The sequence below is a fragment of the Siniperca chuatsi genome, linkage group LG6, assembly GCF_020085105.1.
Source record: "Siniperca chuatsi isolate FFG_IHB_CAS linkage group LG6, ASM2008510v1, whole genome shotgun sequence".
NCBI lineage: Eukaryota > Metazoa > Chordata > Actinopteri > Centrarchiformes > Sinipercidae > Siniperca > Siniperca chuatsi.
The window spans coordinates 11,692,920-11,720,127 of record NC_058047.1 but is presented as its reverse complement, the minus strand read 5'-3'; the positions used below and the strand labels follow the sequence as shown (position 1 = coordinate 11,720,127).

General features: G+C 39.5%; 1 protein-coding gene across 1 annotated transcript in view; it reads right to left on the bottom strand.

Moving 5' to 3' along the window:
* Window positions 1-234: 234 nt before the first annotated feature.
* The window catches only part of kdm4b (lysine (K)-specific demethylase 4B), a 54,907-nt gene continuing 27,933 nt past the window's right edge, over window positions 235-27,208 (bottom strand). The window contains exons 9-22 of the mRNA XM_044200585.1: window positions 20,457-20,653; window positions 19,318-19,565; window positions 18,744-18,994; window positions 18,144-18,264; window positions 15,933-16,093; window positions 15,380-15,578; window positions 13,339-13,415; window positions 12,987-13,042; window positions 12,352-12,460; window positions 7,652-7,840; window positions 6,624-6,800; window positions 5,960-6,079; window positions 3,410-3,502; window positions 235-2,471 (exon numbers count right to left, since the gene is read on the bottom strand). Of these exons, the coding sequence (XP_044056520.1) occupies window positions 1,818-2,471; window positions 3,410-3,502; window positions 5,960-6,079; window positions 6,624-6,800; window positions 7,652-7,840; window positions 12,352-12,460; window positions 12,987-13,042; window positions 13,339-13,415; window positions 15,380-15,578; window positions 15,933-16,093; window positions 18,144-18,264; window positions 18,744-18,994; window positions 19,318-19,565; window positions 20,457-20,653 (2,652 nt within the window). The 3' untranslated portion in view covers window positions 235-1,817. The remainder of the gene's footprint in view (window positions 2,472-3,409; window positions 3,503-5,959; window positions 6,080-6,623; window positions 6,801-7,651; window positions 7,841-12,351; window positions 12,461-12,986; window positions 13,043-13,338; window positions 13,416-15,379; window positions 15,579-15,932; window positions 16,094-18,143; window positions 18,265-18,743; window positions 18,995-19,317; window positions 19,566-20,456; window positions 20,654-27,208) is intronic.

Below are 27,208 nucleotides of genomic sequence, written 5' to 3'. Positions count from 1 at the left end.
AGCAGAAGAAAAACTAGCCTGGCCCTGTACAGAGGTTAAAAAATCTTCACTAGTTGCCAGACAACCTCACAGTGACAAGGCTCCAGGAAGTCACTGCACCTGGTCAAGAAATAGTCCGGTACAGATACTGAGGAGACCTTTTCATTATATTTTCATAGTTAGTCCGAGGATTGTGACCCAGAAACTACTTTTTTTGAATCGCTGGGCTACTGAACACACAAAACACAGAAGAGCTGGCGACTAGCAACCCACTTTAATCCCTAAGAAACAAGATTTTCTTTATCATATCATGGATATAGGAACGTAGGTGTGTTCCAACATTTCAGTTGTGATGACAGGGGAAAAAAAAAAGGAAAAGAAAGGTACGTGTGTAACATTTACAAATTTGATTCACAATACACCAGGCCTGCGGTATGTACAAGGTGACAGTGTTGGGAAACTCAGTCCATCAGTAGTTTTTATGTCTCTGTAGCACCTTTTGAAGCACAAAATGGCCATATCCAGAAAAAGAAAGATGCATTTACCAGTACAAACTGAGTAATATACCTGTGAAAATCTGTCAAAAATAAAAAGGTATTAATATTTTAGATTGGCCAAGTTTGTGAGTTCACTTCAGAAAATTAACATAGAAAGGATACAGTAATAGAAAAAACAGACATTATTAATATACAATATTGATTTATACATACTTTAAACCAAGGATGGTACAAAATATTTCCAGATTTTAGGGTTCCTACATATTTTCCTTTTTCCAAATAGACATTTTCCAGACTTTCATCCTTTTAAGAGACTTTCAGACTTCATAGCTTTGGCCAGCTCATGTGCCAATAGAAGAAATATGAAAGTATACAAATATCACTCAATGTAGCAGACAAACTGTTAACAGGAGCAAATATTACAATATAAGCAACGGATATTCATGTGCCAATTATGACTGAGGATTATTTTGAGGCAGTTTTCTGGGCTGTTCTGTACTTCCTTAACGGTGTGAAGACTTGGATGTTAAAACTGAATTTATTTTCCACATGTAGGAACCCTGAGACAGTTATGGGTGTGAAAAATGGAGCCGCCAAATGACCGTTTGAATGACGTCAATACATAAAAGGTCTCATCTGTTAACTACTGTGACACATCTTCACAAAAATTCAATGCATCCTGCAGACAAATCTACTAGTGTTTGCATTCAACAGGTTTCCTCTATTACAAATAATTATTTCAATATTTGACTAAGACATTTAAATACTGGATTCCCCCTACAATACTTTTTTTTCACCCCATTCCCCCGTTTACCTCTTGCAAACTGACAATAAACACCTTAATGAAAATATCCTGTAGATGGACAATGTGACATTATTACTTTAGTTCCACCAGTTTCAAAGCCAAGAGTGGCTGGATTGAAAAATAGATATTTTGTTGCTGGTTATTTGATTTAAAAAAGAAAAAAGAAGTGAAGTCCACCGGAGCCTCAATGCTGAGAGGCAGTCATAATAATTAGTTTCCTGTACAAAGAAAATGGGAGTGTGCTGTCATTGAATTAATGCAACGAGGTATGGAGTTGATACCACCCAGAGATGTATTTATATTAAGATGAGGAGAAAAGCACAGCAGCTGACCAAAAACAGAAAAGAGCAAAAAGGCCTAAAAAACAACAAATAATAATAATAATTTTAAAAATAAAAAAGCCTTGTCCTTTTTAGCTGCTGCTTCAGAGCAGACTAAAACACCACTGCAAATACATTAACTCAAAAATAGAAAAGTAACATGCATTAAAAGAGTGCTCGAGTATCTGTGTCTTTTCCTGCGCCCGCCCTGAGCTCTCACAGCTGGTGGAGGAAATGTTTTTGTCCATTAATACAGCACTCAGTAGAATCCACCTCCATTAGCTTACTTCCTATTGGCTCAGCCTCCACTGGCTGAGTAATAATATAGTGGAGATGGTTTTTAATACAGGGGTCCGGGGCCATCGTCCTGAGGGAAATGTGAATGGAGGAGGGTCTCCATGTAGGAAACGTAGCCGCTGCTCGGCATGTAGCTGTCAGACATGTGCTGGGGCGGCGGGGGAGGGACGAGGCGGACAGGAGGGGGTCAGAGTTCAACCTCGACTGAAAAGGGGTCGATTGTGGAGTCAGCGTGGGGTCTGAGGCCAGGGTTGACTCCGTTAGAATATCAGTGAGGGTGGCGCTCGTGTCCATTGGGGTCTCAGTGTCCATCTGAATACCACTGGTTGGGGTGGGGGCATCCTGTGGGGTCGTGGTGGCCTGGGACAGAGGTTGTGAGGTCAGCGGTGTACTAATACTGTGATGTTTTGCTGCTGGTGCTGCTACCGGGCCTGTAGTTAGGAGGCAGGCGGGCTTATCGGTTGTCTCCATGGGGGTTTCAGCAGGCAGGGCTGAGCCTGAAGGCAGGCGGCGCCGTTTGGCTGCTTGGACTTCGTCTGCTGAGGATACCTCCTCCTTTGCAGCAGGTATGGCCTGAAAACAGACACGTACAGACTTAGACTGAGGTCACATGAGGAATATCAAGATTTTCTGGCTGTCCCAAATCACTCCCTATTTGCTATATAGTGCACTAAACTGAATGTCTGCTGGTGTGTGATCCCACTTTTAGGACCCATCTCAAACCATGGATTAAAGAAAACCAGAACTGTGATCCTTGTTAACTTCTTTTTCATTATCTCATCAGACTTTTCCTCACTGAAGGTCATTGAAGTTGTGCTATAGCTCTTGGGGAGTGTTGGTAATTTGGGAAGAAAAAGTTTGGATCTTATCCATCCAGACTTCTTTTTCTACTTGTGTACTGTCTATTTATTTTTATTAACTCCGGCATATGTTTACATCTTGTATTTTTATACTGATGTTCATTAACGTGCTCTGTCCCTATCAAATAAATAAATAAAATAAAAATTCCTGCAAGATTAGAGTTAATGATCTGTCTTACTTAATCATCCAGTGTAGGAAGATTTACGGATATAAGAATAAAGGATTTTAAAAGTCAACCCAGTCTTCCTCTGACACAAATATTCATGGAAAGCTTATGTGATATTTCAGAAGTACATGAGCATACTTTTTCTTACCAGATAAAACGATATTTATTAAAACTAACAACCTACACGTTGGCCCACACGCAGGCCTTTATCCTCTGTGGGCTGCAAAGCGTTGGTTGTTTGCTTGAATAAATAGTTGTTTTATCTGCAACTACTTTAGTGTCCTTTTATTGAACAATACAAGCTACTGTTGGGCTGCCCTTTATCATTTGCCTCTGTAACCAATTCTAAAATCTACTGTGTGAACAAAGCCAAATATCTGCCAAACTAAAGTGTCTTCCTCTTATTTTATTACTACAAGACTGAGTGCCCTAAGTATGGTGTGTGAGAGCACAGTAGAAAGCAGGATTTCAGTAATATACTCACCAGTCTGGCTCTGACCCTCTTGGGCAGTTCCTGGTCCAGCTGATGGATCTCTGAGTGTTTTAGCATCAGCTGACTCTGCTCCTGAAACTCAACCTGGGCAAATATAATGAAACTTTGGATTACTCAACTAACATTTCCAACTGGTTTGTCTTCTGTGAGTAGAGCACAGTTGGGCGCACATGGAGAAGAGTAAAAATATAATCTCACTCAACTTGACCAACAACAATTACTAAAAGGCTACAGCAGCAGGAAACTACATTGTTAGCATATCAAAAGAAGACCGATCCGTGGGTATTAAAGAAAATAGAAGCAGGGTGGCTTTGTTAGCAAAAATACAAACTTGTACCCAGAAAGTCACAGATGGGATCTCAGCCATTACAAATGGTTCCATCAATAACCATGTGTTCTGTCAAAATGTCCTTGACCATGGCACTGAACCCCAAAGCTGCTCACTGACTGGATGAGAGCCTCAGCTAAGTGTTTTAAACGTAAAAAAAAAGGACAAGGTCAGGCTTGTGGCCCTTACACAATGACTAGCTGTAGGCTTGTTTTAAATTTATTGTAACAGTGCTCCTCTTCTCTAACAGGACTCTCAGTACTGCAGCCAGCGGGCTACACAGGGACATGAAGGGAGCAGAGAAAGACAACACTGATTTACTTTCTGAAGAGGAACTCATTGGAAAAAAAGAGACAAGAAATGACTTTGTAGTGGATTAACAGATATGCCATCTGACGAACGAAAAACTAAACAAACAAATCTTTCTAAGCTCACCTGCATACTGAATGCAAAAAACACTATTATAGTATTTAACTCTGACTGCATGAGCCAGATAGCTTGTTCAGCAACTGATATATGGGTTATGATGCAGTCTCCATAAACCCTATCCCTGTTCTGTCTGTAAATGTGTGTGTGTGTGTGTGTGTGTGTGTGTGTGTGTGTGTGTGTGTGTGTGTGTGTGTGTCAGACAAACACTTACAGATGTGCTCAAAAAACCGTCATAGTAAGATCTAAGCTTAACAACCTCACTTAACCTTGTCTGCTAATGCATTCCTGTATTCCAAGATGGCTTCCTTTAACATCAGTCCCACAATCATCATCTTCAAATTCTGCATTTTCCACTTCGTAAGCACTCTGCATATTTGCCCCATATATTCCCCAGTGTGCATCAGTGATGCTAAATCTCTCCACTTTGTTTTAGAGTGTTTTCACACCAATATTTCGTTTGCTCTGATCCATTTTGATGTGTTTGTGTGAAAAGAAACCGAACCAAGGGGAAAATGATCCCAAGTTTAGAGACAAAACTCCAAGCGAACCAAAATGCATCACTACAAACCATGTGAGAACGTTCACTCCACGTATTGGTCAGATGTATCTCGGGCGGGAGCAAGAAAGTAAATACAGGAAGATGGTCCTGTATTCTGGACTAGTGCACATTTCTGAAAGAAACATTGCTATGCAATTTAACACGGAGCAACGGCACAATTGGTTTTGCTCATAACCGTGGTAATTATCTGGGCAATATACCAGGCAACACTACACCAGCAGAATGTCGAATGCACTTTGTGGAAACGTCTTGAAAATACTATACTGCTTCACACTTTGCAAAGAAGACTTGCTGCCTTCAGACGACTGAGCAGAACAAGGGTGCTAATATTGAGCATGTACAAAGACACGCTAACCGTCAACATGTTAAACCGAAGACTTGTTCAGTAAGAGTGATTAGTTAATGGTAGTTGGGATCAAGGTCAGATCATGTTCTCACCACAAATGAACCGCTCCAGAGTTCATTTGGGACTGGGACGAGACCACCTTCTCTCAAAGGTCTCGGTGCGGTTATTTTGGTCCGCACTCGAGTGCGATTACTGTGTTCACACCTGCCCAAACGAATCGCACCATCGGGGGAAGACGAACCAGAGTCCGATTTTTAACCGGACTAAAAAGCGCAGGTGTGAAAACATCCTTAATGCCACACTGTATCAAAAATGCTCATACATAATCTACGTTGATAAATACCAGATCCTAAGATCTTAGACCCTAAGCACCGGGTTACAAAGGTTCACAGGCTCAATCACTTCACGTCAACTCTGCAGAGGAGCATTAGATGAAATATGTAAATGATGCCCTTGCTCACAGAGTACTAGCCTAACAGTTTTTTCTGTACTGTATTTAGAATTAGTATTTTGTTTTTTTACAGGTAAATTTGACTTGGCAAGGTCCATGTAGTTGCAGACACTGTAGCTGGGAATAACTAACATTGCTTGAAGACTTTTGAACAGTTTCTCAGGAATGTGATTGTTTTCTATTACTTTTTTAAATGTACATTTAAGTATCAATATCGATTCACAAATCTAAACTGTGATGCAATTTTTAAAAATTCCTTTTTCATACAGAGATTTATCCAGTCTGTTCAGAGATTCAGAGAGCTTAAGTGACTTTCCAGCCACACACCTGATTCTCTAACGCCTAATTGACTGTGGCGTTTTTTTTTTTAATCAGGTTTGATTTGTAAATGAGAGAGGCTAATATCATATAGTTGTGTTTTTCCTCACCTGGTAGAGCTTTTGAGTGTGCTGTCTAACAAAGGAAGCGCTGAGGACCTGACCCTCGGGCGTATGGACCACAAGCAACTCCCCCACCTCAGGAGGACCGGTACGCAGGCAGTCATGACTCTGAAGGAGGAGGGGGAAGAAAGAGAAACAGGATGTAGGCAAAGAGGAAGACGATGGAAAGGATTAGAGAATGCGGAGAAGTCGGAGAGAAGAATGACAGAAAAATGACTATTAAGAGATCTGCATGTGTCATTTTACTAAACACTAACACTGATGAACTCCTGATTTACGAGGAATATTAAGATTAATTTAAGTTCCCTGATTGCATTATAAGGATTTTTATTTTACAAAATTAAATTACATCATATAGTTCTTGCATTTTTTATTTAAGTTCAACCTCTTCTTCATAAGTGAACTTAATCCTTTGAGGATTTAATGTTATTAAAGTTGTTTGTTCCTAAAATATGGCAGTGAGTCATTAAAGGTAATATGAAGTTACATTTAGTCATTAAATTTTCATTTGTTAAGAAGCTCCAGCTACAAAGTATATAACAGTTGCTAGGATATTTCTTCCTGGCTTTAAAAAAGGGAATTCAATTTGTTGAAGTGATCGCTATAAAATTGTATGCAGGTAGGTGTTTAACTAAGCTATAAGAACACTCACTAATATGTTTTCTGGGTGAAGGTTGTCACAATATGAGCCGTCATCAAAGTTGACCTCGTAGAAATTCTGCGTTGCCATGCCGATGATGGTACAGTGGTAGTACCAACCGTCACTGTTGCGACCAATCACCCTCTGGCCCAGGTTCAGACTCTGTGGGCCTTTGGGTGCTGTCCGAGGCTGGAGGGACAAAACCCCGGACAGAGAATTTGAGGTTAAGGCAGACTCAAACAGGATCAAGCCTCACTACAGTTTGTGTGTGTTCAACCAGCCCATATTGCAATCAGCAGTCATACACATGAGAAAAATACTGAAAGGTTAACTTTGCATTCATTGGAAGTCTGTCTGGATAAGATCAAAAGCCAAATGACTAAAACCTAAATAAGAAGAGGGACTGAAGCTTGCATTAACACAAAACACGAGTGGTATTATTGGAATTCAGTTGTAAAACATACATATTCATGTAGAGAGGGGCTCTAAAATACATTCAAATCATCTTTCTGTGGTTCCTGAGTAATTGTGTTCTCAAGTGTTTCTGTGTTTCAGATGCTTGTTATCTGTCTTTGCTATCAAGAAATTCAAGAATGGTGTATTAAGTCAAACTAGTGAGTTTTCTGCTCATTAACCCCTTTCACCAATTGTTATGCTTCTGCTGCTCCAACAAAAATCTCAATAACTCAATAATCTCATAACAAAAAGAAACAATGTAACGTTTTCTTAAGCCAGCACAATCAAAAACAGCTGTTTTTCCTTACACCAAGTTGTATCCATTTTAAAAACAATTTGTTACACTGTTTCCTGTAAAAAGTGATTGGAAAAGACACACTGACCATTTAAAACAGCGTAACACCTACTCATACAACATGACTAACAGCAAAAAATTCAATCGAATTCTGACTTTTTAGAATCAATTTCAACTTTGACCAAACCTCCTGTCACATCGGAAATACTGAATGATTAACTTTTGTGGATTTCATTTTTATAAAAACACACACTTTAATGGCTGACTATTTCACTTGATGTGCACTTACCTTTGGAGTGGCCCTTTTATGCCTGTGGCAGGTGACGGACACCACATAGGGCCAGTCGGCTGGCTTCATGACTACTCCGGCAATTTGGGCACAGGTGACGTGGAAGGAGGTGGCACAGTTCTCATATGAGCACTGGATACAGGCGCCGCGGTTCTGATTGGCATTCTTGCCGTGGCAGAACACACACTTCTACAATGAAAACAGAAAAAGACTTTGGTTGGTGATTCAGGTTGGAGACAAATTTCCCTTGAACTCCTAAGCTTATTCTTCTTTATTTCTCTTTGAAAGGGGAGATTCTTTTGGATCTGATGAAGTTGTAATCAATCAGGCCACAAGTCGATTCTTAGTTCAGACTGGTTTATTACACGCGTGGTCAGACCCAGAGTAGGACACAAGAGTATGTGGTGGAGAGGAATTAGCAGCGAGACCTGCATTATTCAATAATAAACTTTTATTAAAAAGAAACAAAAGCCGAGTCGGTCTGCACAGCAACTGAAAAACCAAAAAGTATACACAGCATTTTATATTGAGAAACCTCCTTTCTTTCTCTTTTGAACATTTATCTGTCAGTGGATGGTAGATGTTCACATTTTAAAAAGTTAAATTTCCCAGCCTGACGTATACAATTCCATGTGATGAGGTTACAATGCCGAGCCATACCATACATGGACTGAACAAGAGTCCACTACATTCTTTGTCCATGAATGGAAAAGCATAGTCTAAGTGAACCAGATGTTCTTCTGGCTTTCCTCCAGCAAACTCTGGGACCCTCCTGGTCCTCCTATATACCTTTCCATATCACGAAGGAAAGCCCTAGTCCAACAGTTACACAAACATGTAAAGTTGATATGAAATGATAAGAATACAAAAGCATATTAAATTGTGGTCATGATGTCATCTTGTAAATACACTTATCACTATCAATGACATTCAAGGATCACAGGAATGTTATTATGGTCCTATGGTTCAGACTGTTGCACATTATAAGCAACTTCTGGTTTCTTTCAATGCCAGTGAACATAAATGTTCACTGGCATTGATGTTCACTAATGTTCACAAATATTCACTACATTTGCCATTGTAGGCAAATGTAGTCTATTCCAAAGGAACAACACATAAAAGGTACTGTACTGGTAGCTGGGCAAACACTAGTGTTCACAACAACAGATCCTCCTCCAAAGCACATATCTCTGTATAGTGTTTCAGAGAACTTGCTGTTGCCTTGGTGGAGATTTTATTTTTCCGCAAGCTCTAACACGATCACGAAGTCCTAAGGCTTTTGATGTTGATAATATTCATAAAAACCGTGAGAAGCTTAGAAAAGAGGTGTCCGAAAGCGATTATGTTAAATAACAGTCAAAAGTTTGAACAGAATGAGCATCAAATTATTTAACAATCGCTGTACTCAGTACTCAATATGCAGGACTTGTAGGGGATCTTATGAAAGACAGATGAAGGAGGTATCAGGAATCGGTGTAACCATTTTTTCCTCTCTCACATCTTTCGTTCTGTTTGGTACTCTAACATGTTTCTACTCAAAATAGAATGGATATTTTCAGTTTTGCACATAACATGCTTGTGCAGTCATCAGTGTCAGTAGTGTGGTGAGTACTATCTTAAAGAACAACTTTATATTTGTTATGAAACGGCAGCCTTGTTCAACTCCGACTCTTTCACAATCACACAATGAATTTGCTTTTGTCCCTTGAAGCACTTTCTTTTTCAAATCCCTTCATTCCATCCCCACATCCTGAGTGTGAAATTACCACCAGCCAACCAAATCTTTGCCTTTGGCTGGGAACCTAGTCTCCTCTCCACTGAGACACTTTGACATGTACCAGCCAGCACCAGTAGTGGAATATAGCTAATAACATTTACTCAAGTACCTCAAATGTTTGAGTCTTTTTTTCATGCCACTTTCTACTTCTACTCCACTACATCTCAGAGGGAAATATTGTACGTTTTACTTCACTACATTTATTTGATAAATGTAGTGATTTATTTGCTGCTTTTCTTTTTAATTATTTAAATTTATTTGTAATCATTTTGAGGTTTGGACTATTGGTTGGACAAAACAAGCATTGTGAAAGTGTCACTTTGGGTTCTGGGCAATTGTCACGACATTTCTCACAAATTTCAGAATTGTTACAAATCAAACAATCTATGGATCAATCTGCTGATTATTTTTTGATTAATCCATAATGCAAATAATTATTAGTTACAGTCCTATACAAAATAGTTAGTCCTATACAAAATAGTTATTATTAGTTACAGTCCTATACAAAATAGTAAAATTTTTGTTACAGTCCTATACAAAATAGTAAAATTTGCTCCCCCTCAACCAACTACAACAGTAAAATCCTGCTTTTGCATTAATGCATGAGTAATAATAATCTAATGGTATAATAGTTTAACAGTCACAGGGGACATTTTTCTGCATTGAGTGCTTTTACTTTTAATACTTCAAGTACATTTTCCTGATTCTACTTACATATTTTTACTTAAGTTAACATTTTCAATGCTGGACTTTTACGTGTACCAGAGTATTCTTACAGTACAGTATTAGTACTTTTGCTTAAGTAAAGGATCGGAATACTTCCTCCACCACTGGCCAGTACACGCAACGGCACAATCTTCATTCTTCATTTTCAATTCACTTCGAATCCTTCAACCCTCCATGTCTACCCACCTTTGTCTTTACACTTTCCTTCCCCACCCCTTATTTGTCCTGTGATTTGGTTAAAACTGAGGGAGCAAGGGAGAGATAGATGAAAAGGTGGGTTGGAACAAGGAAAGAGAATAACAGCATGTAAGGGAATTAGGCCCGTCAAACTGAGTTACCTTCTCAATACACCGGGGTAGGTGTGTTTCAGAAACATCTCCGACAGCTGTCTCATCTTATGTGACTGGTATCTTTCTGTGTACTTGTTTTATTGTGATTATCTATCATCACACACACTATATCTTACAAAATCCTCACGCTTTTTCTCTTATCCTTCCGCCTCCATCCCCCTCCTTTTGACAAATCACACTGTGAGCAGCTGTAGCCCAGCGCGGGGCTGATCAATAAAAAAATATATATTTTTTTATTAAAGTGCCAATACTTCATTTTTGTACTGGTGGAGGAAGAATGTCCAACAGCTCTCAACAGAGCTGTTCTGTGTGATATCTGTCCAGCTGGTGTACTTTTCCACTGCCAAAATCATAGGCAGGCGGTGACATGACACCAGAGAAGCATGAAAATTTTTTTGTTTATACCTCATTCCACCTTGTTGTTTTTATATGTACATTAAATCTCCAAATCAGTAACTCTATTAAAGAAACCAACCAATACATAAATTATTTTCAGCTTCTTATGCATTTTAAGCCTCCATTTGTAGAATTTTAAAATAGCTGACTTTGGCCCTGGCAGCATAAAACAAACAAACAAAAAAACAAAAAAAACAAAAACACACACACACACACACAAAAAAACACTGCATGCCAAATCACCAATGCACACTAAATCTACCCTCTGATGTACACTGCAAGCGCCAAAATTAGACCAGTAGTTAATATAATAACTGATAAAATCACTGTTTTGGTTTTTGCATGTAAGAGGAGAATGGACCTGGAATGGTAGCTGGAAAACAGTTTTTAAAGACTGTTTGATGATTTATTTAAGCAGCTTGCTTTTCCAAGCTTGAGGCTGTTTTCTCACAAGAGCAGAAATCGCAGTACCTCTAGGTGCAAGATGCAACACTACCTTGGGGAAAGGTACATCTTTTGAGGAATTCGCAGTGTTACTGTCCCTGAGAAATTCTGAAACAACTAAGTCAAAACCAGCTTGTGTGAAATCTCTCTGTAACTGAAAAACACATGTTCTAAGATGGAGAAAAAAAAAACAGATTGCTGAACACAGTGCAATTTAAACTGGTTCTAAGGGTGCGTGTTCACATTTGATCAGCCCAGTCATCCGAATCATTAGACTGCAGAACTTCTTCTCATGGCCTTTTAAGAAGAGATGGAGGAAACCTGCTTTGACAGCACTCGGATGCAAATGTCACCCAGCTTCTCTTTGATAGATTATTCAGAGAGAAGGGGAGGGAGAGAGGTGGCATTATTTGTAGATTTGTGACAATGCACCAGCAAGCAATGCCACTGCCTGTAAATCAGGTGAATGGAGGGGGAGCAGAGACTGGGAAGGAGGGATGGAGAGAAAGAGAAAGAGAAAGAAGGGGGGGGGGGATGAGTTGTGTTCAAAGATGCAGCAGCAATGAGGAAATTGCCTCCTGCCCATGCGATCGATTCAGTTGATTTGGCGCAGTGAGAAATGACAGCTGATTATTCAGCCATTCCCCCAGCACATATGTTTTACCCCATGTCCTCCACAGCTCGCAAAAACACAATCTATCCATCCAACAGGGAAGGAGGGAGGGTATTGGAGAGAGTGACAGATACAGAGGCAGTGAGCAGGAAAGACAGGAATTTTCTTAAATGTACGAAAAGGCTGTAGGAGTGAGAGAAGGAGATCAGGGAGGAGGAGAAAATTCCATAACGATGAGACAAAAGAAAAGAAATGAAACGGCTGCAGTGAGTCCGTAACTTTCCTCAAAGAAAGAGGATGAAGATTGTAAGTGTATAGATGGTCTTACTTGTGTTTAAATGTTGACCCCTGCCTTTTGACAATTAACGTTTACTTTGTCTCTGCCTAAACTTACCAGATTCTTGCGCGTTTCTGGAACAGCACTGACATCCACTGGCTCTCTCTCAATGGCTTTGACGAAGCGAGCTTCAGCCACAGCAATGGCACAGATGACATGGACCCACCTGGTTACAGAGAGAGAGAGGGGCCATAAAAAAGTCAGGCTTTTGAAGATCCAACAGAGGTAGCACTACTAGACATACAAGGCTGATAACTTCCGAATGTTTGTCAATTATTGTCAACTTTTTTCTGTGCTTGCTTTACAAACTTTGTTCACACAACAATCTGCAGAACTAGATTGAATTTGTTAGAAAATGGGTGGATATTTTAAATCTTAACCTTTGTATAATGTGGCTTACTTCTATTCTAGCAACTCCTCTGCCACAATACCAGTTTTGCTAATATTGTAGCTAAATGTTTGTCCATTTATGGACTAGACGACAAGAAAACTGACTGAATCAGACAAATCCTCAGGAAATGGAATATAAAATTTCAATAAAATTTAAATTATATTTTTGTCATAGTGAGTTTAATTGTTAACTGTGGAATGATGTTTTAATATGCCCCTTGAGCTTTTGTTATTTGTTATTAGCACATTTTGCACACATGAAAAAACACTGCCAGAATAAAACCCAAGCATATGCCACTAACCGGTTGTCTGTGGTAGTCTTCAAAGCTCCTCCACGCAGGTTACAGAGGCAACACTCCTGAAAAACAGAAAGCAAATGAGGATTAAGTTTAGGCAGTGAGGGAAACACAAGACACAGTGACACAGATCTTCTGAGCTCTCATACCATGGCCAATTCAGTCTTTTTCTAGACAATACCTTGGCTTGGTATTGTAGTAGCTGTTGGGGAGCATAATCAACTAATCTTTACAACAGCAGATTTTACTATATATGAAGAAATGGAAGCTGCACAAGTGCATAAAGGCTTCAAGTCCAATAAAACATCCATACCATATATATATATATTTTTTTAGCATAAGGTAGTGTCACACTCACCACTGTCCAGGCTCCTGCTTCACACCTGGAGCACATCCAGGACTCACTGACAGAGTCTGGCTTTACACCATAGCAACCTTTAAGAGAGGAGAGATTAATGGCTTAACATATCTTTTCTATAACATTTTGCATTTAATGTTTCAAAAGCAGCTTCTAGATGCACAAGTGCAGTAATGTTCAGTAAGGATGGGCTCCATGGCAATTGAGTCAAGCTCTAGCATGAACTTAATATTTATTAAATACTTCCTAATTTTTATAATTGCTGTTTTTGTATCCTTTTTTGCAAAGCACTTGACAAAAACAAACCTGCTTGTTAACCAGTTTGTTAGCACTTTCTATATAACTTGCCCAATCTTCTTGTCACTATCTCCAATTTGAGCTTCTGAACCAAAAGGCTTGAACGCTTATGTAACACCTAGACAGGTCTGAATGATTTTTAGTTGAATGTCCACTCCAAAACAATGGGGAGCAAAGGGATGGAGCGCAGAGCTGGTGTTTTTGACAGGAGTTCTTTCTGCTTCATGTCCTCTTATCAATAGCAGCGTTGCTTCCCCAGCTGAACCCAGCTCATCCCTGGATGACTAATGAACTGGCCTTTTTGAAGGTGCACTCCAGCTTTGGGATAATAAGAACCCAGGAGGGTTGGTGTGTGTGTGTGCGTGTTACTAACTGAGCACGTGTGCACACATCCATGCTGTAATTTATTTGTTTTATGTGCTACCTGACACAAAACATCCACACGTGTGGACATTTCAAAAAGCAGATATTGGTCTTATTATAAAACTATTTTTTTAAGCATGTGCCACTAAATGAACAGATATTTTGTTTATCTGCACCATGATTAAACTAACCAAAAAACAGTTTTTTTAGATGTTTGATGTTAACATTTGGCAATGAGAAGGAGATACGGACAGAGGTGTCATATGCTGTACAGATTTTAAAACACCTTGCGGCAAATTTGTGATTTGTTATATTGGGCTATATCAAAAAAATTGACTTGACTTGAGAACCCAGGCCTAATTCACACATACACAAAGTCAACAAGCTGCCTGTCCTTTCACGCTTTGGTTTGACAGAAGCTGTATGCTCTTAAAAGTCTTCAAAATCTTTCTTTGTGAAAAATGGTTAAGTGCGGAAAGCAGGGTAAATAAGGGCTGGGGAAGTTTATGATGTGCTGTATTCAGAGAGGCCTTTGTGTTGCTTGAGCAGCCTTTTAGCTAGTTTAACCCAAGTTAAGGAGAGTTAAACTAAGAAGCCTCATTGAGTGTGACAAGAGGGGAATTTAACAGACAAGTTGTTGCACTGCTGTAGCGGTGTCTCATCTTTTGTGTTTCCTATTTTTCCAACACTATACTCAGTGGTCAGGGGTTAAATGTCCAGTAGAGTCAGAATCTGTAAAGCTTGTCAGTCCATGTATAGGCTTGTAGCTGATTCTGAGTGTTATTAATCAAACGCTACAGTGTGCCCATAGCTGCTAGTCTCCCAGTTGAACCGAATCAAATATAACTTTTCTACAACAATAAACAGAAAGCAAAAAAATGTATTTTAAATCCACAAAATAGTGTTAAAAAAGAGCTTATACTCAGTTTTACACAGCCCTACAGGCAGTACATCCATTAGGATGTACTGCCCATCTATGTATGCGGATCTTGTGATAATTACATTATAAAGTCTTACATTTGTATTTTAATTGTATGTTTGCAGCTGCTGCCATCCCCTTAGTAGTTTTTTAACATCCTTTAAAACCTGAGTAAACCTGAGGCTGCTCTCAGTGATTGTACTCACGCTTCCTTGAGCTGCTTCAATGTAAAAGCTGTAATTAAAGTCACTTTGCAAGAAAGCTTCCTAAAATTAAATAAATCTTTACTGCTCATCTTTAAAAAACAAAAACAACAACATTTAGATATGCAGTCCACCTTTTTAACTAGTGCAGCTTTCCCAGGTGTTATTACTCCATTGAAAACAGGGCTTAACACACTATGTTTGGCCCCAGTGTTAAAACCAGCATCCTTTTTTGCTGTATTAAGGGTTTTATACTTACTGGCATGAACCTGCATGTGGCAAGATGAACAGCAGAGCAGAAGACTGGTTCCATCCTCTCCAATGTGATAGTTGGTGGGTGAAGGCTCAGTATTGCCTGCGCTGAAGCACATCTCTGGGACCAGTGGACGAGTCAGACTGCCATGACGGGGAAAGGAGGCGCGATGGGTGTCATTCGCAATAAAGACATCTTTGTGTGGCTGGAACGGCCAGAGGAAAGAAGATAATACAGTTAGTGGATTGAATACATGTCGGTTATTGGTCAGCCTTTACAATGGTTGGGATGAATGGAAAGAGGATGGAGTTAAAAAATATTCCTTTCTTTGCTTTTATGGCTCACAATTGTTGTCATTTATAGTTCTGGTGTTGACTATACAAAAAATATTTGTTACACCTAAACTACTGCTACTCAAACTACTGACTGACCAACATCAATAATTCTACCATTAACCTGCTGAACTGCTACAACTACTGATTTTGGAACTGCTACTACTAACATTACAATTACTACTTCACTGACACATATGTGCTTCTGCTGCAGTGTGTGGCTGTACCTTTGTGTAGGGACAGAAGAGTGAACAGATAGAGCAGTGTGGTTGGAGTGCTGCCACTGCAGCATTAAAGGCCTTCTCTGCCAGGAAGTTGGGTGAGTGATTCTGCCAAAGGTGCTCTTGTTTCTTCATGTTGCTGTCCAGTGGCATGGGGGAGGACAGCTCTGCGGGTTATTCAAAAATAAAATGCATTAAAGATGTGCCGCTCCAAAAGAAGACATCCACAATCACAATAAGTGACGCATACTGAAGAGATGTTGAAAGATTCATTATTAGTTATGTTTTCGGTGCCGTTGTTTGTCAGCAGGATTACGGAAAAGTTACTGGCCTGATTGTCATGAAACTTCATGGAAGGGTGTAGCATGGGCCAAGGAAGAACCCATTACATTTTGGAGCAGATCTGAATCATGGGGCGATTACACAAATTATTTTTCACTTTTCTTAACATTTACATACAGTGGTGTGCAAAAGTGTTTGTCCCCTTCCTGATTTCTTTTTTTTTTTTTTTGCATGTTTGTCACACTTAAATGTTTCAGATCATCAAACAAATTTAAATATGACTCAAAGATAACACAAGTAAACACAAAATGCAGTTTTTAAATGAAGGTTGTTATTATTAAGGGAAAACAAAATCCAAACCTACATGGCCCTGCGTGAAAAAGTGATTGCCCCTAAACCTAATAACTGGTTGGGCCACCCTTAGCAGCAACAACTGCAATCAAGCGTTTGCGATAACTTGCAATGAGTCTTTTACAGCGCCGTGGAGGCTCACTGATCTTTGCAGAATTGTTGTAATTCAGCCACATTGGAGGGTTTTCGAGCATGAACTGACTTTGGAGTGGCTTGGAGTGGAGTGACTAGTTCATGCTCAAAAACCCTCCAATGTGGCTGAATTACAACAATTCTGCAAAGATGAGTGGGTAAGATGGGTGGTAAAATGAACTGAATTTGCGCAAGCGCAAACCCATCATAATAAAAGTAAATGGTCAAAGATCACTGTAGAAACAAATGCAGCAGGTATGTAAGAAATAAGCAATCAGGGATGTGATTTTTACGGATTAATCCGAAATTCTGGATTTTCCAAACTGCGCAAAGTACATAATAAATGTACAGCTGAGATGATGAGGCTTCAGCTAGGTACAACCATATTTTGACATACTATAATTCTAATAGTTTTGGAAATATAGCCAGACATATATAGTGGTTGCGCTTGCAGATGTTCATATCATAGAAGACTGGACTATTGGTCTTGTGGCGGTCTATGCTCTCCGAGTGCCCTTCTAGTTGGTAATGATTTTATTTTTCTCTGAAATGCATATGAAACATTTTTGGAAAAGCCCAAGGATCTTTTTAATAAGGGAGCCCTTGCCAAGAGACACAAATAGCACAGCCTATTTCAGACAATAACACCACCACTCCTGATATAATTGGCTGATGAGCACAAATAGCACAGGCATCAACAACTTGCTGTTGTGGGTCTGGAATCAATTTTTCAGTGAAGCCCCTGAAGCTCCTGATCCAGACTGTTTGTTAAACCTGGACAGAAGGCAGGAAGAACTCTTCACAAGCTTGCCATTTAACTCTCTCTTTTCTCCCTCCACCGGCCCTCTCTTTCTCCTTGTCCCCCAACCACCCTTCTGAAGGACAGGCCCTGAGTCGGGTCCCCTGCTGCCAACTTAAAGTGACTTTGAAAGCAGGTAATTGGAAGTCATGATCTCCGGATCAATAAGTGTCAGTCAGAAAATGAAAAAGAAAAAGACAGAAGGGAGGGGAGTGAAAAGAGGCCTTGCAGTCTTGATTTCATTATCCCCACAGGGAGCTTTAGTCCTGTTTGTTTTTCTTTCTCCAAATCGATAATCAAAACAAAAAGGTTGTCTTCTTCACAATGAGCGGGATGAATAATGAGGGGACAGAGGGAAAAAAAGGATGGTGATAGATGAATAATGGTCAGTGTCAGGGTTCAACTGACATGGGTTTCATGTAAATCATGTTTTGGTAAATCTTTCAATGTAACTGATTTATTGGGAGTTATGACCATATTTTTATTCTTGTCAAGGAGAAATTAAAATAGCATTTACAATACCTGATGGTGACTGCCCTTTAACAATAGGAAAACAGTCCACACAAACAGTTCTGGGTTTAAAATAAGAATATATGTACAATAAAATACACTCAGTTAAATAAATGTGCAATGATGGATATAAAGCCACACACCTTTGTCACTGGTCGGTTCTTGCTTGACGATGGACAGAGGGGAGCGCATGGGTGGCTTGCTGAGGGGGTGGCGGCGACTCTTTTTTACCTCTGTTGGCATCTTCATCTTGGAGTAGCATGCCTGATAGAACAAAAAAACAAAACAAAACCCACAACATCAAACAAAAGTGTTTTTAACTTTGAAATATGCAGCAGCAAATAAATAAAATTGTTTCAGTATATTAAAAAGTTGACATTCATTTTGTAAATTGTTGCTTTGCTGTGGGCAAGTACTTTATATAAATGTGTTATTAGTACAGCTCCAAGTTTTCACACTTTTTTTCTACATGTAGTCTAATTTGTTATGCAGTAATTTAATTTGTGTATTAAACTGATATCAGCAACTGTTGGTGAATTTCTGCCGCGCTTAATTAACCTGCTTTACTTGCAACTGTGTCAGAAAACCAATTAAACTTTAGAGGTTCAATTCTATTTTCAGATCTGCCAGCTACATATTTGCACAGTAAAATACCAGCAACTGCGCTTGAGAACAATAAAAGCATGGTGCCCTGTTGGACACAATAACTTCAAATCTAATCGACTTTGAGCTGAAAATCTAACCTGGGTGGCGCTCACATCCAGCTTGTTGTCTGCTGGGATGTCACTCTGTCTTGGGTTAAGCGGTTTCCCCACTTCTGGATGACTGACCATGGCTTGTTTGGAATTCTTGATGCCAGATGTAGCAAACTGCTCAAATGCTTGCTCAAACCCAGTCATGGCGTTGCGGATGTTTGACATCTTCTTCGGCTTTTTCTGCTTCTTTTTCTCAATGTCCTCTGTCAAGTTCTGTGGTTTGGCCTTGGGTTCTTGTGCTAGCAAAGATATAAGAGGGAAAAAAACGTAAGAGTAGTGATGGCTCATCAAAAACTTGAGGAGGGAGAAAAGATGATAGACATGGTGACTTTTAAATTTGGAATGTTTTTTAATCAAGTTATCGAGTTATCCATATTTCATGCTGCAGCAAGTTTAAAGGAATCTGGAGAAACACTTCTAATACAAAATAAAGCAACTGTGTTGGTTTTAATCATGTCCGCATTAATCTAGCGCCATGCTCTGGAGAAAAAAAACCCTTACCTTCCTGTTTCATGAACAACATAAACAAACTGCAATCTCTTACTGCTCATATTGTCCTCACCCTCTACAGCTGGAGTCTCTGCTGCTTTAGCTGCAGCCTCGGCAGCTTCCTGCTCCTCACGCTCCATGGCTTCCAGGGTCATCATGGCCTCTCTGGCTAGACGCTCCTCTCTCTCCTGCCTCCGCTGAGCCTCGCGCTCCTCCACCTGATGCTGGTACTCAGCAGCATTCAGCTCAATGCCTTCCTCCGCCAGCACCTTCACCTCCTCCAGCTTTAGACGACGGACCTGCTTCATCTTCTGCATGGCCCTGGGGTGGGGCACAAAGACCGGTAAACAATTACCGATCGATCGATCGGTAAACAATTACCGATCGATAGATCGATAGATAGATAAGCTTTATTTATATAGCACATTTCAAAACACAGAGGCAATTCAAAGTGCTTTACATAGGCAAAGAAAAGCATTACAATGACATTCAAAATAATAAGCAAGATAGAATAATAAAATAAAATCACTCCGGGAGAACAGCAGGGAGAGGGGCAGAGAAATCAAAAGGGTTGGCAAGCATGGGATATTATTTATGAGAATCAGATCATTTATAGCATATATAATATCAATATATATCATTTATAAAATATTATCAGTGTGTTTTCTTGCCAGATTTGCTCGCGGCACACAGAATAAATAGACCGAATGCTGACGAAACATGTATATATGTTGCTATAGAGATGTTGTATTGTTTACATAGAATGGAATAAAATACATTAAATAAAATTTTCTTACACATTTCCTGTGTATTATTTTATTTAATTATTAAAGTAATGCATGTAGTTATAAAATGTAGCTCTCTCTTAATAACTTAAAATTAATGTTAAATTCTCCAAAAATGTAAGGTCATTCATTCATTTCCAACATGGGTAGTGAAAGGAGAACTGCACTTGGTGTATCCCTTGTTTACCAACCAAAATTATTAGCTTCTCGTTGTCCAGATCGCCCACGTTTTCTCCTTGTGTGAGGGGGCTACGTAACATCCAGTTGTTTATTCCATCGCAGTACCGATAACGGTATTCTCTGTCGTCCTCACCTAACTTTACCGTCCTGCTCTCCTCCACTAGAATGATATCCGGTTTGCTGTCTACCGTCTGCCTGAATCCATGTGAATGCAGCATAAAACAATTTATGTAATTTGACCTCTCACCTTCGCAGGAGGTTTGCTCGGTGGTTTACACGCTGCTGCCTCCAGGTCTCTAGTTCGGGGCTGCTGAGCTCAGTGGCCCTAAGGTGGTCCAACATTGTGGTGTCTTTGCCCTGCTTCCACAGCTCGTAGCGATCTGGCTGCAGGCAGCGCACAAACACGTCCATGGAGATCTTGACCATGTCTTTACGACAGGTACACTAGAGAAATGCAAGCAGAGAAGGAAGAGATGACTGTAGGTTAAGAGTAGAGCATATATACAGGTGGGGCATGAAGGAGACATTATGTTCCACAGTAAACAAGTAAGCCTAATCCTGTACAGTGGTAGAATACTGCTGTTTGTCTACATATGGAGCAGGTTCTACAGATGGCACTTTTAGTTACACTTCACAGATTTTTGACTGAAACTCTGCAGTGAGTGATCAAAAGAGGTAACAGTCTGTGGCAAACAGATGAAGAAGCCCCCCCCCCAAAAAAAAATACATATATACTACTCCCTACTACTATATATATATATATATATATATATAGATAGATAGATAGATAGATAGATAGATAGATAGATAGATAGATAGATAGATAGATAGATAGATAGATAGATAGATAGATAGATAGATAGATAGATAGATAGATAGATAGATAGATAGATAGATAGATAGATAGATAGATAGATAGATAGATAGATAGATAGTAGTAGGGAGTAGTAGCAGTAATCCCACTTTATAGAGAGATGGTTCTTGAATTTAAATTGTATGTATGTATTTATATAAAGGATTGGTAATGTTTTACACTTAATATATCAGATTCATATGTATGACCAGTGTGTTGTGAACTCTGCCAAGAATGTGTCTTTATTCTCCCTGCTGAAGAGGTGTTACTCTGCGATGAAAGACGTAAACATGATTATCCTAAAATTCTACATTTAAATTATCATGTGTGCAAATAGCATTAATTATGATGCACCTAAAATAACTTGATTTCACCCTAATTAGATTAGATGTAAGTGATTTTCGAATAATATTGTACATATTACTGCATTGCGGAGTGAAAAGAGCACTGTGTGTATGACAGGTAAATATAGTCAGGCTCATTAGCTAATCTGAGCTGAGGACAACACCTGTTACCATAGAGACAGTTAGTACACACAAAAGGGGGCGACTGTTGTAGTCTTTACTTGTTTTGCCACAATTTACCGTAGAAGCAAAACAACAACATGCGCTTAGTTTAAAGCACAGCATTTGGTCACTTTTAAAGCAAAAGTCTGATGAGGGCAACTTAGGCAGAAAGATAGTAACTGGGCTGAAAATGTTTGGATGATACATCACTGTAATCTCCATCTCTGTGAGGTATTAAGTGGAAAAAGAAACACACACATCAGACAGGTCATAAGTGTACAGTGGATTGGCAAATATTTGGTGTCCCATGGGGTTGTAAATTTGCAACAAGCAAATTTATTCTAAAATATGGTAGTGAGTAAACTATGGCAGGTAATAAGACTTTGGTAAATGTAGTATTGCGTAGATGGTAAATGTGGTAATGCGCACATTGTTCAGAGGTAAATGTACACACGATATCTATTGCATGTCTGCCCGTCCTGGGAGAGGGATCTCTCCTCTGTTGCTCTTCCTGAGGTCTAAGGACAGAGGGTGTTGCATGTTGTACAGATTGTAAAGCCCCCTGAGGCAAATTTGTGATCTGTGCTATTGAGCTATATAAGTATCAATTGACTTAAAGGTGGGGTATGCGATTCTGGAGAAATCCAATACCATAACAAATACCATGATATAGATTAAACAACGACACAGCAAGTAGTGTAACTAACATTAGCTAGGTTATGGGTTAGCAAACTGTACAGTTGCTGCTGCGAAGCTAACAGCTAGAGAGGACGAGATGGTTCCCCAAAGCCAGCACACAGCTCCAGACAGCGATACTCTGGCTGGAATGGCTGGAATAATGCTGTGTGGCTCGGTCTGAGCCACTTTGTTTATTTCTCATTTACAGAGCCAGGGTTTATGTACAAACACCAGATTTTTTTCAGCAAAAAAAAAAAATGAACGGACAAGCTAGCTGAACGTGAGGAGACATTTGTTGAATTTGACAAAAAGGTGTGTATTGGATTGGAATCACATACCCCACCTTTCAATGAGAGTGACAGCTGCATCCTATAGATGCTGGTACTTGCCTACCGTGCTGTGAATGACTCAGGCCCATCCTACATCCAGGACGTGGTCAAACCATAAACCCCAGTGCTCCCAATCGGCTTGCTACCCCCTCACTATGAGTGGGGCCCAGCTACCGCTCAACAATATCATGACTGTTTGCTGTCCTAGCTCCACAACGGTGGAACGAGCGCCCCATTGACATCAGGACAGCAGAAACTGTACACATCTTCCATCGCAGACTGAAAACTCATCTGTTCAGACTGCACCTTGGCCCATAAAAATAAATAAATAAATACAAAAAAAACCCTGTTTCTCTATCTCTTATTGTTTCTAAATGTAGCATTTGAAGCAGTTCATCACATTTGATAAAGTTGATGTACTGATGCATGAGGGCACCTCAAGATGACTCTACAAACCTTCATAATGACATTACAGGTCAATGAATCACTCTGCTGACTTGAGAAGGGAGGAGATGTAGAGTGGCAGACCTGCTAAATGAAACCCCAGTGCTGAATATAAGTGAGGGGAAAATGGTAGGTAAAGCAGAAAGAAGTTTGGGAATGAAGAAAACAAAAGGAGGGAGATGAAACAAACAAAGATGGAGGAGGCGGTAGAGAGATGAAAATATTTTCTTCTGTGCCTTGCTAGCTGTATTACATTCTGGCCCTATTATTTCCTGAGCTGTACTGAGAGCCTTATGTTCAATTACTGGAAAGACAGCAGCTCACCCTCCCTAGCAAAACAATATCCAACCTACTTCTCATCTAGAGACCACTTTGACAGACGGAAACATTAAAATATGGCGGGGGGTGTTGGAGCGGAAAGGGGGTGTACAGCTGATTGTTACCATCATGAAACCTTTAGTAAAAAACAGCAACATCCCAGGAAACTACAAAACGCAATAGAACACAAGATTGCTCTTATACTGATTGTACTTGGGAAAATGTGCTATTTTTATTTGTAAAAAGGATATAAAGGCTCATTTTATTTTTTTTTAAACTATTAAGAGGTTATGGAGATTGTTGGCAACCTCAAGGGCCAGGACGAGTTACACTTTATTATCATATAAAAAAAAACTTAATTAGGGGAGGGAAACAGATTTGGAGATGCACAAAATCTGGGAAAACAAAAACTCATCCTGAGGCAGACAGTCAATGAGCCCTAAGGTATATTTGGGCTCCTAATGAAGCTAAATTGTTGGAGCCACAGAAAACCTAGAGCCTGGGGACTCTCTATGGATCAGTGGACTCAGTGGATGTGCCAAGTACTAATAACAAAACAGCGTTTTAGTCTGACCTGTGTGACCCAACCCACAGTAGCTGGAAAATTTTGATTGACCAAAGTTCTTTATGCTTGCTTTGATCACACTATCGCTGATGAGGACAGAAAGATGATCCTAAGAATGAAGAATGATTGGAGAGGTAATTAAAAATTGTGAAGATACAAAATGCTGAATACACTGCACAGTAGCGCTGTATATCACCCAGCTGCTCATGCTGTTAAGACCTACTGTGAAAGGAGACAAAAACTTATCCGAAGCCTTATTTGCTTGTGTCTGTTCCACAAATGTTTCTAAGGTTTTTCACTGAGATTTATGCTGTAGAAAAAATGCTGACCAAGTTTAAACAATGACTAAATTGCTCTCATTTTTCTCACCCTCCCACTTATTTATTTCCATTCTTTATCTCCTAATACACACCCCTATTCAACAACAGCTGCTTAATATGCTGAATAGAAAGGGGGGGATTTGAAAAAAGTAAGCGGTGTGGAAATGTTCATTAGTAAGTGGTGTATGGCTTTCACAACTGCAGACCTGACTGTGTGTATAACAAACAGTATATACCGCACTGTATTGCTGCAGCTTTTGAGTTTGTGTTGCACCAGGTTTTCTGGCAGTGAATGGTGGCAGGGTGAACTGGACATTACAAAGCTTGCCTTGAAACTGAAGGGATTTGATGCGTCCATTCTTCAGATAAGCTCAACAGTCAACTACATAAGATGAAAGAACTAATGAAACAAAAAAAGTTGCAATAACCCCTCTTAGAATAGCAACTTTCACCAACTTTAAGACATCTCTGTGCTTATTATGTTATTGTGCTGCCTTAATAAATGCAAGTACGTTCATTAGGGGTTGTTCTCAGTGAGAATTTTCATTTAGAAATTGCAAATTTAAATTGTTTAAAGTCAGTACTGGGATTCACTATGGCAAAGGCTGTCTTTGGGCTGTTTCGCATCTTAGGAGCACCTACAGTGTGAAATTACAGTTATGTAATGTGAAAATGAAAGTCTAATGTAAACTGTCTTTGTTGCATGTGTGTGACATGTTTACTGTGAAACTTCAAGATGACGACACCAAATGTGACTAACTGCCCTTGTAAACTCACTGGACAAATGCTGCAAATTATTTTCTACTGCTAGATTTGTGTGGCAGATAATCATCTTTTCATGGTCTTAAATCTAGTTTAGTTTAACTAGTCTAGGCAGTGTTTGCTTCAAGAATAATAAGGCTCTTTTATCTGTTTAATAAGGCAGGAAGCCTACCACACAACTAAAAGAATGCATTTTGTTTATTGGTTATCATGGACATAGGTCGCACATAAACAAAGTCTAATAAAAATTCAATATGTCCAATCACAGCATGTCTGGGCTCGACAAAACAAGACTAGACTGCAAACAAATATAAAAAAGACAGAGTGAGTCCTTTGCAATTCACTTTCAAGATGAAAAAGTGATGTGATTTAGTCTAGAAACTGGGAGGATGATTTCTGCTCCTCTCCCAGACAGAAAAATCACTGTGGAAGCCTGGGGGAACGGCAGCAAAGTGTGACTGAGCACCAAACGAACGGAGAGAGGCTTTCATTGAGAATACTACAGACCCAGAACACTGAAACTGTTAACATTCAGCAACATAATGGTGCGGCAGACATAACTATTTTCAGAAATAATCTGCAAGATCCTTTTTGCCATCTTCAGTGCTTCCGTGGGCTTACTGCTGAGCTGTTTTCTACCAAACTTGCCAAAAAAATTGCATGCACAGTATGTAAATCGGTGTTGGCTATTAGTGCAATAGCTTTCTTCTTGATTTCTGCGGTACGTTATTTTCCTGTTTATCCCGATTAAACTAGTTAAACCGCTTACCAGAGTTTTTCTGAGCACCGGATGACACTTGACCAGATGAAACTCCTGAGTTTCAACATTTTGATCAAATTAAACAAGGTCACTGGCATCTATTGTGACTGTGATGTTATGTGGACAGATACTGTAATGATGCTTGGTACATGTTTTATTGACTTGGTATAAGCTGATCCCTACAATAGTCAATTTGACTTTCAATAGCCATGTCTGATGTAATCTGAGCGAGATGTTGAACCCCTGAATTACTAAAAAAGAAAATGAAATGCCTAGTACCTAATGTATAGTCAGAAAGGCTGAGGAGAGCATTAATTAAGACTGCAATGTCTGAAATAATAGAAGTATAAGTATATAGACACAGCATGCAAGGACTGCCGAAAGTAGGCCTGCTTTGAACGCAGGTATGTGTGCGCATAATAAATCGGACAGATGGTTCAGCAGTTGGAGAGCTTGTATTTAAGAAGACAGACATGAAGCACGCCCACGATCACTCACTCTTTCTCTCTGTCGTGGGCTGGCAGCCCCCAAACAGTGACAAATTCCATCCCGAGTCTCATCGCTCACTGTCCTATTTGGTGCTGACAGAATAAAGCTCGGTAGGGGGAGAGAGGGAGGGGAGACAGTCAAACAAGTTAACAGATGACTGCTTGAGCCAAAGACAGAGAGAGAAAAATGGGGAGAGTTAAGTTAAAGACCAAGACAGAATGAGATACTTCACCGTTGCCAAGCAAGTGGCTGGCAAATTACTCAAATGAGTACATTACTTAAAGCTAACCTATGTTACTTTTGCTATACAGTGACCAGAAAAAGTTCAAGCTGACAAGTTACAATTACAGCATAATGCTAAAACATGGAGTAACTGTCCTAAAACCAGCAAACTGACACTATTACACAACAATATCTGTTTGCTAACATTAAATAACAATATCCAGTATAAGCTACTGGTCATACCAGACCAAGAAAGGCTGTAGCAGCAAAACGCCTGAGTGTATCGAATTGACCAAGGCTGCGTTTTATTACTTAGACATTTAGCTTTTTATTTGTAAGAAGAAGGTGTTATTTCTTCTTTCAAAAGTTACATGGTCTTGTTTTTGGAATTAAATACCAAAAAAATTGTACCTAATTCCAGTCAATATATATTGGCATTTTTCTAGATGTGTCTGCAATACTCTCTTTAGAGAACTAAAATCACGGCCAAAAAGGGCACTTAAAGTTGTTGAGTTGGCAGATGCTGCCGCCTTCAACTAATGAGCACATACAGGAGGGCCAAAAAACTGATTATTTAGTGTGATATCTTTTTTGCTATTTTTTTTTGTAAGGCAGTCAAGAGAAAGGCTTGAACCAATTGGTTCAAGACATTTACATTACTTTAAGGGCCCACTTATTAATACGGATGAGAAGAAATAAAACAAAGGCAGGGAGAAAAAAATCTCACAGGTCAATTTTGACAGCCACACCCAG